Raw genomic sequence first — 18,562 nt, forward strand, 5'->3', positions numbered from 1 at the left:
TGTAACTTTTGAACTAGTAGCGCAATCTTGGAACTGTTTGAAATTATGGATTCTACAGGCCACATTCTATAAGAAAATTTTTTTTCCGGGTCGACCTGAGACAATTTTTTTTTCGGGGCTCAAAAAAAGGCAGTGTATAACCTTCCTTTTTTACCAAAAATCGACTACACCAAAATTTCTCGGGAAAACACTTTTTCTTATTAATGTTGGTGCGTAGAATCCAAAACAATTCGTACTTTTTCGATCAGACTTCTCAATCAAAAGTTATAGACTAGAAACCAATTTCAAAAAAAAATTCAAAGGGCTGTAACTTTTGAACTAGTAGCCCAATCTTGGAACTGTTTGAAATTATGGATTCTACAGGCCATTTCCTTAAAGGGCAGTTGATAATGTGCAATTTCATGTAGGATTTGTAGACCAATTGTACTTCAATGATCCAGTATTTGGAAATTGTCTTGTGTATGCAATTTGTATATTTGCGCCATCTCTTTTGTAATCCCTATACTTTTTCCTTATTATTTTCTTGTAATAGTTGAACCAGTTCCAATGAGATGTCGCCACGTACGAAATTATCTTCACAAGAACATTTTAATTTATGCACTTAATAGCCACGTCCGACTCAATTTTCCTTAAAGGGCAGTTGAAAATGTGCAATTTCATGTAGGATTTGTAGAGCAATTGTACTTCAATGATCCAGCATCTGTAATTGTCTTTTGTGAATGCAATTGGTACATTTGCGCCATCTCTTTGGTAATCCCTATACTTTTCCTTATTATTTTCTTGTAATAGTTGAACCAGTTCCAATAAGATGTCGCCACGTACGTAAATACCTTCACAAGAACATTTTAATTTAAGCACTTAATGGCCACGTCCGACTCAATTTTCCTTAAAGGGCAGTTGAAAATGTGCAATTTCATGTAGGATTTGTAGAGCAATTGTACTTCAATGATCCAGTATCTGTAATTGTCTTTTGTGAATGCAATTGGTACATTTGCGCCATCTCTTTGGTAATTCCTATACTTTTCCTTATTATTAATTATTAATAGTTGAACAAGTTCCAATGAGATGTCGCCACGTACGAAATTATCTTCCAACGAACATTTTAATTTATGCACTTAATAGCCACCTCCGACTCAATTTTCCTTAAAGGGCAGTTGAAAATGTGCAATTTCATGTAGGATTTGTAGAGCAATTGTACTTCAATGATCCAGTATCTGGAATTGTCTTTTGTGTATGCAATTGGTACATTTGCGCCATCTCTTTGGTAATCCCTATACTTTTCCAAATTAATTTCTTGTAATAGTTGAACCAGTTCCAATGAGATGTCGCCACGTACGTAACTACCTTCGCAAGAACATTTTAATTTATGCACTTAATAGCCACGTCCGACTCAATTTTCCTTAAAGGGCAGTTGAAAATGTGCAATTTCATGAAGGATTTGTAGAGCAATTGTACTTCAATGATCCAGTATCTGGAATTGTCTTTTGTGTATGCAATTGGTACATTTGCGCCATCTCTTTGGTAATCCCTACACTTTTCCTTATTCTTTTCTTGTAATAGTTGAACCAGTTCCAATGAGATGTCGCCACGTACGTAAATACCTTCACAAGAACATTTTAATAATTTAAGCACTTAATAGCCACGTCCGACTCAATTTTCCTTAAAGGGCAGTTGAAAATGTGCAATTTCATGTGGGATTTGTAGAGCAATTGTACGTCAATAATTCAGTATCTGGAATTGGGTTTGTGTATTTTGTGTATGCAATTGGTACATTTGCGCCATCTCTTTGGTAATCCCTATACTTTTCCTAATTATTTTCTTGTAATAGTTGAACCAGTTGCAATGAGATGTCGCCACGTACGTATATACCTTCACAAGAACATTTTAATTTAAGCACTTAATGGCCACGTCCGACTCAATTTTCCTTAAAGGGCAGTTGAAAATGTGCAATTTCATGTAGGATTTGTAGAGCAATTGTACTTCAATGATCCAGTATCTGGAATTGTCTTTTGTGTATGCAATTGGTACATTTGCGCCATCTCTTTGGTAATCCCTATACTTTTCGGAATTATTTTCTTGTAATAGTTGAACCAGTTCCAATGAGATGTCGCCACGTACGTTAATACCTTCACAAGAACATTTTAATTTAAACACTTAATGGCCACGTCCGACTCAATTTTCCTTAAAGGGCAGTTAAAAATGTGCAATTTCATGTAGGATTTGTAGAGCAATTGTACTTCAACGATCCAGTATCTGGAATTGTCTTTTGTGTATGCAATTGGTACATTTGATAAAATGTTAAAGAGGCAATTGTGAGTCTAATAACTATAAATCATTAAAAAATATACATACATATATCATCAGAACATTCATGTTGCTCCAAAGGGACTAAACGCCTCCTGAACTTATTAAGTCACTTTAATATTATAGGTATAATCGAGGGTATATTATAGTTAGTTTACTGAATTCTTTTTATGATATGGTCTGTGGCTCTAAGAAGGACCGTTTTTTAAATAATAGCAACAAATAATTTATAATTTGACTGTAAAATAAAATGGACTAAACTTTATAAAAACAGGTATACCCCTATGATATGATATTTCGCAGGTTACATACGTTAGGGTTTGAGTAATGCGATGAACCGTACTTTGAGGAATACCCAAGTCTCGAGAAATTTCTCTAGTACTAATTTGGGGATTGAATTCTGCAGATTCCAGGACATCAATAACATTTTGTTCGCTTTTTAGCGCATTGGGGAGATGCAGTGAAGTGGAGAGTAGCGAGGTCGCTGCTAAATAAAGTTCAAAGGCTTCTTGCAATTAAAAGTGCAAGGGCCTACGACAGAATTGTTCAGCTACAGGCAAGATTAGTGGTGGCACCCGTCCTTCATGGCTAGATTCAAAGGATGAGACTGACAGAAGGTGATGGAGAGGTGGCAGGAAGAATGGGAGCCACAAAAACCATGGACAAGGAGAGAGCACGGTGAAGTTCTTGAGATATAAAGAATTAGTTACATTCGATCACGATAAGGAGTGGAGGCTATGGTTGGTAGAAATTATTTCCCTTCGTTAAAACCTTTCATTAGAGTACCATGAAGCGTGGAACGTGTGTTAACCCCCCCCCCCTTAATTTTTACTTGGAACCACTAACTAAAGGAGACAGCTAAATGTGATGGCCCTCTGGAACATCTTCAAGGTATAGGCTACCTATTGCACCACGATTCTAGGAGCCCCCCTCCGGCACCAAAACCCCCTCTTTTGATAAGGATTCTGATATGATACTATGAAGGCACAACGTGTGTTCGCCATCGCCCCCCCCCCGCCCCTCTTTTTCAAAGATGTTACTTGGTACCACTAAAGGCATGCGTATGCACATTCCGAGACCCGTTGGTTGTGGTATGTAAAAGCTATGCACGTTTTACAATCAAAAACAGCATCTCAGGAGATAATTCATGGGGGAGGCTGCCCTTGAGACACCGTAATTTGATGGCCGTTTGGCACACCTTCAAGGTATAGGATTGCAAAAAAAAATCCGGGACTCTAGGACTATTCCCCTAAAAGTAGTTAAAAACCGCAGAAGTGAGTCCAGACGGACGGACAAAACGCAAACAATTTAATTTTTGTTTTGTGGGAAATCAAACAACCATCAACCTTTTTGGAACACCCGGTATTCGTATTTGTGACCCATTTAACAATCGATTGCCGCCATCGGATATGCACCACAAACTATCGCGTGTACTTTGTGTTGCCTATACAGTTGGATGTTTATAATTACCTTGCCAATTCAAAGGTGGCGCCAGAAAAGAGATACAGGTTGTTTACAATTAGCGGGAACATATGTAGCGAGTGATACGAAAATTGAATAAAACAATAGAAGATGTCGTTGGATACGCACAAAAAGAATTAAATTTAATTAAGGCGAGTAAAAATACCAACCAACGAAAGAGTGATAAGAATCAGTTGATAAACAACAATGACGAATGTCGTGAAACCCGTAATTGTCGATAACAAGAAGTAAAAATGGCTTGATTAGTAATAGCTCTGTACCATGGAAATAGACCGAATTAAGATGGATGATCATACGAGCGATGAGTCTGATAGCGAAAATCTCGAGCGGCCGGAATTACAAGGCGTTTTACACAAGTGGACTAATTACATTCATGGCTGGCAAGACAGATACATTGTCCTTAAAAATGGGACGTTATCCTATTACAAAAGTGAGCAGGAATGTGGTTACGGCTGCAGAGGAGCCTTGTCTCTCGCCAAAGCAACGATCAAAGTAGGCTTTTTCCATTTACCAATCACCTGTTAATCCTCACTTGTTACAGCCTCACGAGTTTGACGAATGTCGTTTTGACGTGTCTGTCAACGATTGCGTTTGGTATTTGAGGGCGGACAGTGTCGAGAATAGACAACAATGGATTGACGCCTTAGAATTATACAAAGTAAAACGTGCGGAAAACCTCATACGTAATCACTAACCTTGTCTTTTAGGCGGAATCGGGTTACGGGACTGGTTCAGAAAATAGCTTAAAACGACACGGCTCGACAGTCAGCTTGCAGTCAAACAATTACAGCACAGCATCGGGCAGTAGCTTTAAACGTTCCAGTCGTAATCTACGCGAGAAGCTCGCCGAAATGGAAACGTTCAAAGATATTTTGTGTAATCAAATGGACACGTTGCAGCGTTACTTTGATGCGTGTGTCGAGCCCACCAGCAATGGAATAAATTCCGATATAAAAACGAACGAAATCATCAAAGGTATTTTGGCACTGTTAAGTAGAAAGGGCCACATATTGACTTGTGTACTCTGACTTCATGTAGGAATTCTGAGCTCCTCACAGTAAGTTGCTCCACCTTCCCCCTTGTCTTGTCACTGTCACTGATACAAATTCATGATTTTGATTTTACCTTCGAAATTGAAACTGTACAGATTCTATCGCGTAGAGGAATGTAATCACAGTCTCCAAGTTTTTAGAGCAGCAAAAATTTCAAGTAAACCCATTTTTTTAAGGATGAAGACGTACAGGTTCAGTTCTTTTTTAGAATGCAACACTCGGATTCTCTAAAGTTGTGAATTATGAATTTTTGAAACCATACACCGGTTTGTTTGTTTCATTTTTTAAAAATTCTTGCTCTATTTTTTCTGAATTTTTGGAGCACTTCCAAATTTAAAAAAAAACTGATTTTGTGGATATTTATTTTATCTTTTAAATGTGAGGTGGTACATGCTTAGTTACTGGCATTTTTCGAGCAGCAAAAATTTAAAAAAATACGTATTTTATTTCAGTTCAAAAAGATGAATCTCTACCGGCTCAGTTAAAAAAATCTACTCTGTACTTTGATGTATTTCAGGATTTTGAAACCGCTGCCTCTTTTTAAAAATTAATAACCTTATTTTTTCGTTTTTTTTTAAAATTTGGAGGGGGTACATGCTCCAGTTTTTACAAGAATATGACTTTTCAGATTCTCTAAAGGTGAGAATTTTGAAAGTAATACAAATTTTAAAAAAACAACTTCATTTCATTTTTTTAAAATGAAGCCGTGCGCACTCGGTTTTTTAAAACAATGCAGCTATGGGGATTCTCTAAACTTTAAAATGATCTATTTTTTTACTATTTTTGAAATTAAACCATTAAAATCAGCTATTTTTTCATTTCAATTTTTAAAATAATGTAGCGGTACATGCTCTATTTTTACAAGAATGGGTATATCTTCTCAGATTTTCTAAAGTTGACTTTTTTCAGGTTTTTGGGAGCACTTTCAAATGTTTAAAAAAACCTAATTTTGTGGGAATTTATTTTATCTTTTAAAGGTACATGCTTAATTACTGGAATTTTCTAAAATAAGAATTTTTGGACCCTCAAAAATTTAAATAAACCTATTTGTTTCATTTTTTAAGGGTAAAACCATACAGGATCAGTTTTTTAATAGAATGCAACTACTTGGTAAACTTTAGAATTATGTATTTTTTTAGAATTTTTGAAATTAAAAGATGGCTGTTTTTTCATTTTATTTTTTTAAATGTAGCAGTACATGTTCTTTTCTTTCAAGAATAGGTATAACTTTTCAGATTTTCTAAGGTTTCTGGTTCGGTTTTTTAAAAGTACTCTAAAACTACATACTTGAATTCTCTAAAGTTTGGAGCACAAATTTAAGAAAAATCTGTTATTTCATTTTTTAAAGATTAAGCCGTACGAATTCGCTTTTTTAAAAGAATGCAACTATTCGGATTCTCTAACGTTTAGAATTATGTGTTTGTTTTAGAATTTTTGTTTCTTTTTATTAAGCTATTATTTGATTTTATATTTTTTAAAAACGTAGCGATACATGCTCTAGTTTTTACAAGAATAGGTATAACTTTTTCAGTTTTTTTGGAGCACTTTCAAATTTTAAAAAAACCTAATTTTGTGGGTATTTATTTGACCTTTAAAGGTATCTTTAAATGCTCAATTACTGGGGTTTTCTAACATGAAAATTTTTGGAACGCAAAAATTTTAAAATAGCGTATGTTATTTCATTTTTTTAAGGGTGAAGCCATACAGGATCACGTTTTTAATAGAATGCAACTACTGGGATTCTTTACAGTTTAGAATTATGTATGTATTTTTTTAGAATTTTGAAAGTTGTTTTTTTAAAATGTAACTACTGATATTCTGCAACGTTTAGAATTTTTTTAACTGCGCCCTCTATAAAAATAGTACTTTATTTTTTGTTTAATGTATCTGTCAAACGGAAAGCTAAAGGCTCAGTTGTTTTTTAAAAGGATGTAACTATTCCGATTTTGCAACGTTTAGAATTTTTCATAATTTTTGAAACACTGCGCCCACTATAAGAATAATACTATATTTTTTGTGTACTATATCTGTCAAAGGTGTAGTTACAGGCTCAGTTGTTTTTAAAAAATGTAACTACTGATATTCTGCAACGTTTAGAATTTTTTTGAATTTTTGAAACTGGCGCATAAAATTAGTACTTTATTTTTTGTGTAATTTATTTGTCATAGCTGAAGCTACAGGCTCAGTTGTTCTTAAAAAAATGTAACTACTGAGATTTTGGGGCGTTTAGAATTTTTGAAACACACGCCCATGCTAAATTCTAAAGTAATAGAAATCTTACCTTTTAAAAAATGAAATGAAAATCTATTGTTAAAAGGTTTAATTTTCTGAAAAAAATTATCGACGAGCTTCTAGTGTTGAAATTTTTTTATCAAATTCTTCCAAATTTAATTTTATGAAATAATTCAGATTGTTTAAACTTGAACATTTTTTAGCAGAATTTTGGTACATGCCATCTTGGAAATAAAAAAACATTTTTTTAAACTTTTTAGTGTACTTTTGTATCATAATTTTTTAAAGTTGAGAATTTTGTCAGAATTTTTGTGTAATACCTCGCCATCTTCAAAACTTCTATTTTATTTTTAAAACTTGAAGTGCCACAGACTCAATTTTTTTTAATGTAGTCACCCGGATTTTCTAAAGTTGGAACATTTTTTCTTCAAAAATTTTTGGAGCATTTTTTTTAAATTATGTTTTTCAAAAACATTAAAAGATTTCACATTTCACAAAATGAAAAACATGCACAAAATTGGGACCTTCATTTGGAATTGCATTTCTTTGGGAGGGGGATTTTAAAGTGGAGATCCAACCAATAGTAGGAGAGCCTAATATAGGATTTTGGGTTTTACTCGAGCGCGTCAGATTAAAGTAAGGTGGGTTGACTACGTGTTGAAAAGTGTGCATTTTCAATAATCTGACGATTTGAGCGTGACGTGAGGGAGTGGGAAGGTAACAAACTTGCAACAAAAAAACGTTACCGCGTCATAGTTATACGTACAACGCTCTACAGGTCTGACGCGTTTTCTACCCTTCCATACAGCCACCTTCACCATGCAAACCAGCAAATTAACATACCTCCAATATCAGAGACACTATCAATATCTGACGCGCTCGAGTATTTTCATGTGGCCGTTCCTTCTACTCTTTTGTAGAAGTGAGTAATAGAGTGGATTTTTAGGGAGTATTCCTGCGGTCGATTTTCGTGGGGAGGCGATCACTTTTAAGGCGACAACGGCGGGCGTTTTGGACACCCTGGCGCACTGCATAGATCTCGTCGTGCAGCGCGAGGAGATGTGGAGGAAACGAATGGAGCGCGAGGGCGAGCGGCGGAGGCGATCGGAGTGCTTGGCCAAAACCTACTTCGAGCAACTGCAGAAGATACGTAACGTACATCCTGGACCGGACTTGGAGGTGAGTGCGTGTCGCTTATCATAAAGGAAAAGTTTATCAACATCCCCTTTGAGATTGAGTCATCTGCTGGTGTCTCACTGCTTGTTATTGAAATGTAGCAAGTGTGTTGTAATTAATAATGTTATCACAAACGATAAGACGTCGATTAAAATGGGCAGCATCCAATATTAGTTGGGAGTTTATCGGTCAGTTGTATACAAGTAATGCAAATGAAATTTCTTTTTTGAAGTGTTACAAAACGCGTTGTACTTTTCGAATAGTAATTCGTTGATATTATATCATTGCCTGTGTATTGTGTGGCTAATAAAGTTGCAACAAGTGAAATTATATCAGTACAGAATGCGTAACAAGACCAGAAACTTATATAAAAGTGCCTCTGCAATATGCGTAAGTGTTTCAATTGACCTTTTCTTTTCAAATTGTTTGTTATTAATTTGCTCAAGCAGTAACAGATCATAGCTTTCTTTTCATCTGAAATCACACAAATTTCAATCCACGTTTTGGAATTTTTAATCAGGTTATTATCTAAGAGCGTTCAACTGAGGTCGGAACATGTTTTTGTAAAGATAAACAAATTTGTGCAATAGTTCAAACTTAATCTTGGATAAAGGATCAACGTTTGAATGTTCTACAGAGCAATCGTTGATTGCGCCTGGTGAAGTTAGCCCTTTATATATCAAATTTTGCTATTGTAATAGAGTTCGGGAGGCCCCCCATAAACTTCTTTGCAAATCAGAGGTTAATTTTTCTGAAAGGGTCAATTCCTGATAAGTCATTAAAATAGTTCCGCGAAAAATCAATGCAAAAGACCTCGTTAGATGTTTTTAAATAGGTAAAAGAGATCAACCGTTTTATCTCCTACAATATATTATACTTTTCCACAATTAATCATCTATGACAGTGGTTCTCCATCTTTTAGACTCCCCTTTTTAGATTTGAGCATTTTGCCGATTCCCCTATGAATTACAATTTTTTTTAAATATACAGGGTGACAATTTGAAAACTTACCACCCCCCATATCTTAGTAAATAAACAAGATATTTAAAAAAATCAAAATCCTAAGATATGGGGAGTGGTAAGTTTTCAAATTGTCACCCTGTATAATAAAAACATAGACAATAGTTGATTCCAAACACGTTCAACGGTTGCATTAGCCGAGTTGAACAAATGTACAATGTTTCTGTTTCTTTATAAATAAATTATTGTAACAATAATTGTTTTTGATTTTTCACTTGAATTTCGCGACCCACCTGTTGAGAACCACTGATCTACGAGGCAACCTGAACACCTTAGTATGAAACAGGCATCATTTAGTACCCTTTCCGAAAAATATGCTTTTGAGATATTCACATTAACTTCAAATACTACCCCCCCCCCCCCCCCCCCCCATTATATGCGATTAGTTTGCTTTTATTAGAAAAAGAGGGTTTTTTTGTAGAGGCGTAACTGTATTTTTCGAAGCGGTGCCAGATCAGGTTTTGGCACCCTACCATATTTTGGCGCCTTATTAGTTAACAGTGAGCTCTAATTAATAAAACACTGTCCATTTTTGAGAGAAACATTACACGAAATTTTAAAAGCACTGCACCCTTTCGAATTTACACACAAATTTTGCATACTTACATTTTAAAAAGATGCTTTCACTCAAGGAAGAATAGAAATACATTTATTTATAATGTTTTCAATTCTCGCGTCAAATTTAGCTATGCCATGGGGCACAAGTCGTAGAAATGATTGCGTGCAAATGCTGGTCACACTAATACAGACTATTGTATAGATCACAAATAAAGTATTATTATTATTATTAGTTTAAATTTGCAGCTTTTTCCTACCGCTGTAACTTTGTTCTACAAGGGCTATTCAGAAAGTAACAGACGTTTTGAAATAAAAAATTATTAAGAAAGTGTAAGAAACAACTTTTTTTTATTATATACATTTGGAAGCTACACTCATAGGCTGTTTTTCAACATCCATATTGAGGCACTTAACATAGCGTGGTAGTGTTTTGATTCAAACTTTGTATACATCCGGCGTCTGTGGGGGGCAGAAGTGGGTACCGACAAAGCGAATGTGGTAGCCCTCGACAAGATCTTATTGATTGTGGAGTCAAAACTGGCTAATAAAAGTACTAATCTGCCACACAAAAATGCGCTGAAATCCCTTGGATGTCCGTTCATCTTAATGGACCGTAAATTTAGTTTTAATTATATTTCAGTGCACCCTGTATTCGTCTTTAGCAAATTATTAGAATTTAACCGCCGTTCTTGGCTTTTATGACTGGCCTATACGGTACAGCGCGTACAGCCCATCCCGGCTTAGTGCCCTCGGTGCTTCAGCGGCTCCGGCGCGTCCTCCCGCCTTCAGAGCGCGGTGCCGCGACACCTTTGGCACCCACCTAGTTACGCCACTGTCTATATCATGTGACTTCAAAATTTTGTTGTATTTCTTAACGAGAAATAGTTTGGAACTAGCAGAGCACGTTGGCAATTTCGGCGCCAGGGGAGGAGAACGGTAAAGAAAGAAGCTCCTTGTACCTCCTGGTTGTCATGTCAAATCCTCTTGGTAACCAAGAGTGAAATCGTTCGGGCCAATGCCATCTAAAGAAGCGCAAAAATTCAGCATCAGGCAAACAGAATTGAAAAAAGTATCTATTGCTGATGACACGAAAAATTATGGTGCAAGTGGCAAGGGCCCTAAAGGTTTTATGGAAGAAAGTAGATTCTGGAATAACCCCCCACCCCCCCAGGAAAAAACAGAATCAATCTTCATTGCCCTACAACTGTCATAGGATATAATAATAATAATAATAATAATAATAATATTTCTTTATTAAGGGGTAGGAAAAGCTTTGCAGCCATCAATCCCCCCCTACGAGCTTACATAACAATAAGTGGCATTCTACACCAAAAAATACAATAATGTAGCGATAGAAGAAAACATAAACAAACAATAAAAGAATGAAAGAGTAGTAAAGAATCTTATCAAAAATTTGTGACATCATTTTTTATGATATTCAAGCACACTCGAGTAAAGGTCTTAAGCCGGGCTCAGACGACTCGTGTACTTGGCGAATACACAATTATTTGCGTACTTGGGAAGTATACGAGCTTGGCGAGTTGCGATGGCAAGCAGGACACTCACACGACGTGTACATTGTACAAGTACGCGAGGGCGAATATTTGGGGCGAACATTTGTAACACTTGTATCCTTTTCCAGGCATCATTAACTGCATTTCGATTTTTATGGTCTTTGTGTTTAGCCATCCAAATGACCGGCTCATTTTCATAAAAAACAAGAAATTCCAACACAATCTCATTTGTCCACTCCATTTCAATAAAAAAAGAAAAAAAACAAAAAAAAAACGTCTGTACGCTTCCGTCTTTAACTGAAAACTAAATTAATAATCGCACTAAAGGCAAATTATTTGTGCATTCCGTTTGAGCGCCTCTACAAGTATAGATAAGTATGTACTTGGCAAGTGTGCGAATAATCGTGATCCCTTTGACTCGGACCAATTTTACCGACAAGAAATGGAAAACTAACGAGTGACAATTAATTGTACAAGTAACCCACTCACACGACATGCCAAGTACACGAGTCGTCTGAGCCCGGCTTTAGACTCTCCAATCAATTGTACACTCACTGGTAAATTGTTCCATAGTTTTAGGATATGCGTGTACTAGGCAGATGTATTGCATACCCCCGGACCCACCGAAGAAGACAGAATCAATTTTCGTTACACTGCAATGCAGAACTGGGGGGTATGGCATACCCCACAGGAAGAAGACAGAATCAATTTTCATAAGATATTCGTATAGTGGGGGGGGGGGTATTCTATACCCCTATACTTCATTCATTATAAGAAGGTAGTAGATGGCACTGTGTTTGAAGATAAACACACACAGGAAAAATATAAAACGGCCCCAAATTATTGTAAAGTAGAAATATCCAGCACCGTAAACAGAAATAAATCTTTGACATTAACACCTAATGACATTTCAACAGTTTAGTTCGCAACAGAAACTACCAGCTTGATGTTTCACTGTAATACTGACTCGTGTTTTAACCAATCACACTGAAAGTCAAAGTTTCCCTATGCTTTTTACTGCTACCTTCTTAAAATGGCATACCGCACAGGAAGAAGACAGAATCAATTTTCATAAGATATTCGTATACGGGGGGGGGGGGGGTATTCTATACTTCTAGATGCTAGGTTCACCCACAACATATTCAGCCCTAAGTCCTCTTATGAAAAATTATGGTGCAAGTGCTAGGGGCCCTAATCATTTTAGGGAATAATGCAGAACCGGAGGGTCTGGTGGGTATAGAATACCCCCCAGAAAGAAGACAGAATCAATTTTCATAAGATATTCGTATAGTGGGGGGGGGGTATTCTATACTCCTAGGTGCTAGGTTCACCCACAACATGTTCAGCCCTAAGTCATCTTATGAAAAATTTTGCAAAATTATGTTCGAAGTGCTAGGGGCCCTCAACGTTTTAGGGAAGAATGCAGAAACATATTACCTCGCACGCAGGCGGGCGACAATTAAAATAAGAAATCTTAAATCATTTACAGTTTTTTTTTAATAATCCAAATAATCTGGTTGTAAAAGGTTTGGGATACTAGGCGCACTTAAATCACACAGAAGCGGTGACAGCTTCTGAACTTGCGTACTTTATAACACAGAATTAGATGACAAAGAATGCTTGCTTGATGGATAAGGAGGATGACTGCCCGAAAATTTAGCGTAAAAAAAGCAAATTAGAGAAAAGTTGCGCAATTAAACTCTCGCACGATTAGGGGGTTGTGCTCAGGTACACCATCTTGTTGAAACCAGTTTTCTACCTTTTGTTTTTTTGTGTGCCGTACTAATAAAGAATGCTTCTCAATACAGTATGTACAGGGTGGCCAAATTTTGAGATATATATATATTTTTTTATATCGTGATGGCCAGCATTTCGAGCATTTACGGCGACATTAAAAGCTTCCTTTTTTAAATCGATCCATCTTAGGGCTACAAATTATATAATAAAAATAATTCCGGAAAAATTAGCTTAAAAAAATAAAATTTTGAGGGTATACAATTTTCTTTTGCCTAAATTTTAGGTTAGGAACAAGATATCGAGATGCGGTTTTCGCGAGCTTGCATCATTTAGCTACTTTTTCATGAAAAAAAAATCAAATCAACGCATTTAATATTTTTGAGAAAATTAACCATTTCTGCCGGAATGTCGAAAAAAGCCCTCAAGCGGCGATATGTGAGACTAACAAAACTTCAAATATTATAATATTTGAAGAATAACTCTTTTCAATTAACCCGAGTTTGTTAAAATCGGCTCAGTCGTTTTGAAGATACAGGGTGTTCTTTACGGAAACCTTTGAATACCCCCCACCACTTCATTTTTAGAGATACAGGAAAAATTGTCAAACAAAAAAGGTTCAGATTATCGTCGTCTTCAAAGACCGGACATTTTTTTGTTAGGTTAATATAGCGGAATTCACAGAAAAGTCACTTTTAAATTCCAGATTGCAGTTACGCCCCCTAGCGGCCATTGCAGAAACTTAAAAATATTTTCTAGGTTTTTCTCGTGGCCGTTTTAGTAATAAATTTTTTTACCGCAGGCCTCTACGATGGACAGGTTCCCAGATACAGTACCTCGCATTCTTATTTGGCCACCCTGTACACTCAGGAATGAAAACTTGGTAGCAGAGATCAAAGCACCATCTAACTTCAAACACTTAAATCGCACTTTTTATTTAATATAATTGTTGAAAATTTTTGATATATTATAATTAGCCCCGTAGAAGTTTCTAAATGCTATCTCTGATGTAGCTGTTTATATAAAGCAAAATTTAGGTCAAATGAATGTGGACTATTTTTAGTTTTACAACGCGCCTTTATCTTTTCCTGGAAAGAACTTTTTCAAATAAAAATACGATAAAATCGTGTCCGAGATAAGGATGTCTATCATGGGAATCTCGGAAACCGTAAAGGATACAAAGATGGTCAAATTAGGGAAAAGTTGCGCAATTAAACTCTCGCACGATTAGGGGGTTGTGCTCAGGTGCACCCTCCTGTTGAAACCAGTTTTCTACCTTTTGTTTTTTTTATGTGCCGTAATAATAAAGAATGCTTCTCAATACAGTATGTACTTTTTTTATGGACCATATACATAAAAAGTTGATGATGCCAAATTCGGGTTCTTCTGGCATATCTTCAGAAGTAATCGGTATTTTCTGGTATTCTTTAAAGCATGATAATGACGCTTTAATTGCGCAACTTTTCTCTAATTTGACCATCATCGTATTTTCTATGGTTCCTTATCTTGTACAAATCATGTAGGATAAGTATACCGATTTTTAAGGGCTCTTCCAATCCCAGATCAGCATGGTTCTCCACCAATAGATTGCCCTTGCCCCTCTTAACACTTTGACTTAATAGATAGACTTATTTAAAATTGGTATGTTAATGTCGCCCTTCATGATTAGATACGTGGTATAATGCACTTTGACCGCAAATATCATTAACGCCGTTGTAAATATGTATGATTTTACTTGCGACCGTGAACAATTGATAATTCAAAAATGCTTGTCACCTTTTTCTATTGCCACCATAACTTTTAAATATAACCCAGGAACTGTTAGTATTGATTTAAAACAAACATGAATGGTAAGTGTTTAATTAATATTTAAAAACAATCATTTAGAGTAAGCTGATTGATTCATAACAATGTGCGGGAAAAAATTGGTAGATTTTTCAACATTTTGCAACATCATCGTCTGGGGTGGTTCTTGTTACTGTGACTATTTAAAAAAACACACACAATTAATTGATGTATTAATTAGCGTACGCAGTGATAGGAAAACTTCTTATCTGCGACCGGAGAAAAGCATGAGATAATGCCCTGGTAAATATTACGCTAATAATGTTACGGTTAAATCGAATCTATTTCAGCACATTTTTAAAAAATGTATTTATTTGTATCATTTTTAGGAAGGACCCCACAGTATAATCGCAGATGATGAATTTTACGATGCCGTCGAATCAGGGCTTGATAAAATCGAGGAAGAACAAGAACTGAGAGAGAGGATAAAGAGTGGTACGGCAGTGCCGGTAACACCGCCACCTACCTGTCCGTCAGCAAGTCATCGTTTATGGCCCGAGGTAAAGACTTGCAGATTCTTTTCCGTTAATAAATTCGATTGTTTATTGCAGATTGAACAGGTGGTACACCAACAAGTGGCTTGGGCACGGTTAGGTTTGGGAGACTCCGGGACGGGTTGGCAGTTGTTTGCCGAAGACGGTGAGATGAGGATGTACCGGCGCGAGGAGGAGGTCGACGGAATGGTCGTGGATCCACTAAAGGCAGTGCATATTGTGAAGGGTATCACCGGACACGAAGTTTGTCATTACTTCTTTAGTCCACAGTATCGTTACGACTGGGAAAGTAAGGTTTTAGTGGTTATACTTCGCAAATTAGTATCGTTTCTTCCTTATTTCAGCGACTTTAGAACAAATGACAGTTTTGGAAACAATAGCCGACGATTCTTGTCTATTTTTACAAACTCACAAACGAATTTGGCCAGCAAGTCAAAGGGACGTCATCTTTTGGTCACATATTCGGCACTTACCAAATGATCAAGATCGCGATGGGCCCGATATTTGGACAGTCGTTAACCATTCGACAGAACATAAGGATTATCCTGTACGTTTACTCACTTTCTTATGGTAATATAATCATTAACCCCCCCCCAAGCAATACAGGGTGTCAGCTATCTATAGATCGAAAAGGGAACCTACGCATATTTTGAACTTGACAGTAGACTCATAATTAAAGTCAAGAATTACCTGTCTCTATTTCTAGGTGTGTCACTCTTATTGTTTAATGTTATATTGTAGTTCCAAATTACCTAGTAGCCTTACTCGCAAAACTATTTTAAATGAATTTTTCTTATTGACATTAAAACTGTCAAAATATTCCAAGGTCTCCTTTTCCAGATATAGGTACATACCCACCATTCATCATGGGACACCCTGTAGGTTTGAATGAACTTTTTAGTAAATAATTACTTTATTGACTGTTACTTATTCTGCTGTTTTTTTGTTTGTTATTAACTGGTTTGTTTTAAGGCAAACTCTGGAAAATGTGTGAGAATATTCCTTACCGTCTGTATGTTGTGTCAAACTCGAGTAATCCCGCCGAAGGAAGGTACACCGATAACGAGGGACAATATTTCGTGTAAAATTACATACTGCTCTGTCGGTAAGTTGTGGAACGTACGTATTCGCTTGTGTTAACTTTGTTTCTAGTGAATCCCGGCGGCTGGGCGCCTGCGTCCGTCTTAAGAGCCCTTTACAAGAGAGAATATCCGAAATTTCTAAAACGATTTACATCATATGTAACAAATCAAACGAAAGATAAACCAATTATGTTTTAGTACTTTTTTTACTTTTAGCTTTATTTTGAAATCATCGTAGGAACTTGGCAATTTTAAGCACAACTGTTTTTATTATTATTTTAATTGTTAAGTTTGGTAATGTTATATACATATTATATCTAAGCGCAAGAATTTCATTCTAATGTTGATCAAGTGCCGTCCTGCAGTAGTCAAGTTGCGTTACAACGTTTTGCATGGTGGCTTGAAAGTAAAAATGATGCCACATTAAATATGAAAGAGTAATTACAGTGTAATAAAGAATGAAGTAGTCTACAATATTTATCGTGCAAAAAAGACTGCTTGACAAATGATGCCTTGTAAATTTTATTATAATTGATGTGGTTCCTGCCAAATAATGAAAAAAAATTGTTTAATGGGGGCTCGCTTATCTGAATTGGTTTTTCGTTCACTATCACAAAAACGAAAAACTGATTTTGTAATATTTTGTAATTGGTAAGAAGCCCACGTATTATAAATTTTATCTCCGTGTCCATAGATTGTTTTCAAATTGTATTCTATAGAAAAACTTATAATTATTGTACAACTCTCGTCATGTACAAAGTTGTTTCATTTTTGTATGCCACGCTGTAAAATGTCTCCTATGTTTCAAATTCCATTATAAATTTACAATTGAATAGAATAATACTTTAAAAATTCTTACTCCGAATGTTTCCCGTTTTGCATTAGCTTAATGTAAACTTACAATTGCATTGTTAGTTTAGAAAATTTTTTGTGTCTATACGAGTCTGTTTTGAAAAAAATGTGTTAAATGTATTTTTACAACAGTATTACATAACTAGTGATGGAAGACATTAAAAAGTTTAGTTTAAAATAAAACTGTATTAACTGGAAGATGTTTAGTTCAAGTGTAATAAATTTTTTTAATTTTCCAAATATTTTTCACTGTGCCACCTTCAAACCACTCTGTTGAGAGGGAAAACACTTTTTCTTATAGTTTGATTTAGAATCTGAAAAAAAATTTGTAGAATTGGGCAATTACTTCAAATAGTTACAGCCCTTTGAAATTTCTTACGAAATTGGTTTCTAGTATATAACTTTTGATTGAGACGTCTAATCGAAAAAGTACGAATCGTTTTGGATTCTACGCACCAAAATTAATACGAAAAAGTGTTTTCCCGAGAAATTTTGGTGTAGTCGATTTTTGAAAAAAAGGAAGGTTATACACTGCCTTTTTTTAGCCGAAAAAAAAATTGTCTCAGATCGGCCGGAAAAAAAATTTCCTTATAGAATGTGGCCTCTAGAATCCATAATTTCAAACAGTTCCAAGATTGGGCTACTAGATCAAAAGTTACAGCCCTTTGAAGTTTCTTACGAATTTGGTTTCTAGTCTATAACTTTTGATTGAGACGTCTAATCGAAAAAGTACGAATCGTTTTGGATTCTACGCACCAAAATTAATACGAAAAAGTGTTTTCCCGAGAAATTTTGGTGTAGTCGATTTTTGAAAAAAAGGAAGGTTATACTATGCCTTTTTTTTGGTCGAAAAAAAATTGTCTCAGATCGGCCGGAAAAAAAATTTCCTTATAGAATGTGGCCTCTAGAATCCATAATTTCAAACAGTTCCAAGATTGGGCTACTAGATCAAAAGTTACAGCCTTTTGAAGTTTCTTACGAATTTGGTTTCTAGTCTATAACTTTTGATTGAGACGTCTAATCGAAAAAGTACGAATCGTTTTGGATTCTACGCACCAAAATTAATACGAAAAAGTGTTTTCCCGAGAAATTTTGGTGTAGTCGATTTTTGAAAAAAAGGAAGGTTATACTATGCCTTTTTTTTGGCCGAAAAAAAAATTGTCTCAGATCGGCCGGAAAAAAAATTTCCTTATAGAATGTGGCCTCTAGAATCCATA

The 18,562-nt window shown here is 35.7% G+C and overlaps 2 protein-coding genes and 1 long non-coding RNA gene across 3 annotated transcripts in view; 2 read left to right on the forward strand and 1 right to left on the reverse strand.

Annotated features, from left to right (window-relative positions):
- The window catches only part of LOC116169877 (protein Wnt-5b-like), a gene marked incomplete in the record, with an annotated part of 302,692 nt that overhangs the window by 170,388 nt on the left and 113,742 nt on the right, over positions 1 to 18,562 (forward strand).
- LOC116169926 overlaps positions 1 to 18,562 on the reverse strand; it is a 307,419-nt gene that overhangs the window by 121,464 nt on the left and 167,393 nt on the right. The gene's annotated exons all lie outside the window — the stretch shown is intronic.
- LOC116169824 (ceramide transfer protein) lies at positions 3,843 to 16,823 on the forward strand. Its single transcript, XM_031486004.1, has 9 exons — positions 3,843 to 4,278; positions 4,328 to 4,444; positions 4,494 to 4,761; positions 8,017 to 8,249; positions 15,247 to 15,417; positions 15,469 to 15,700; positions 15,756 to 15,958; positions 16,384 to 16,516; positions 16,564 to 16,823. Exons 1-9 carry the CDS (start codon positions 4,048 to 4,050, stop codon positions 16,689 to 16,691), a joined length of 1,716 nt encoding a protein of 571 aa, XP_031341864.1. The 5' UTR covers positions 3,843 to 4,047; the 3' UTR covers positions 16,692 to 16,823.

Source organism: Photinus pyralis, unplaced genomic scaffold (genome assembly GCF_008802855.1).
Source record: "Photinus pyralis isolate 1611_PpyrPB1 unplaced genomic scaffold, Ppyr1.3 Ppyr1.4_LG1, whole genome shotgun sequence".
Taxonomy (NCBI): Eukaryota; Metazoa; Arthropoda; class Insecta; order Coleoptera; family Lampyridae; genus Photinus; species Photinus pyralis.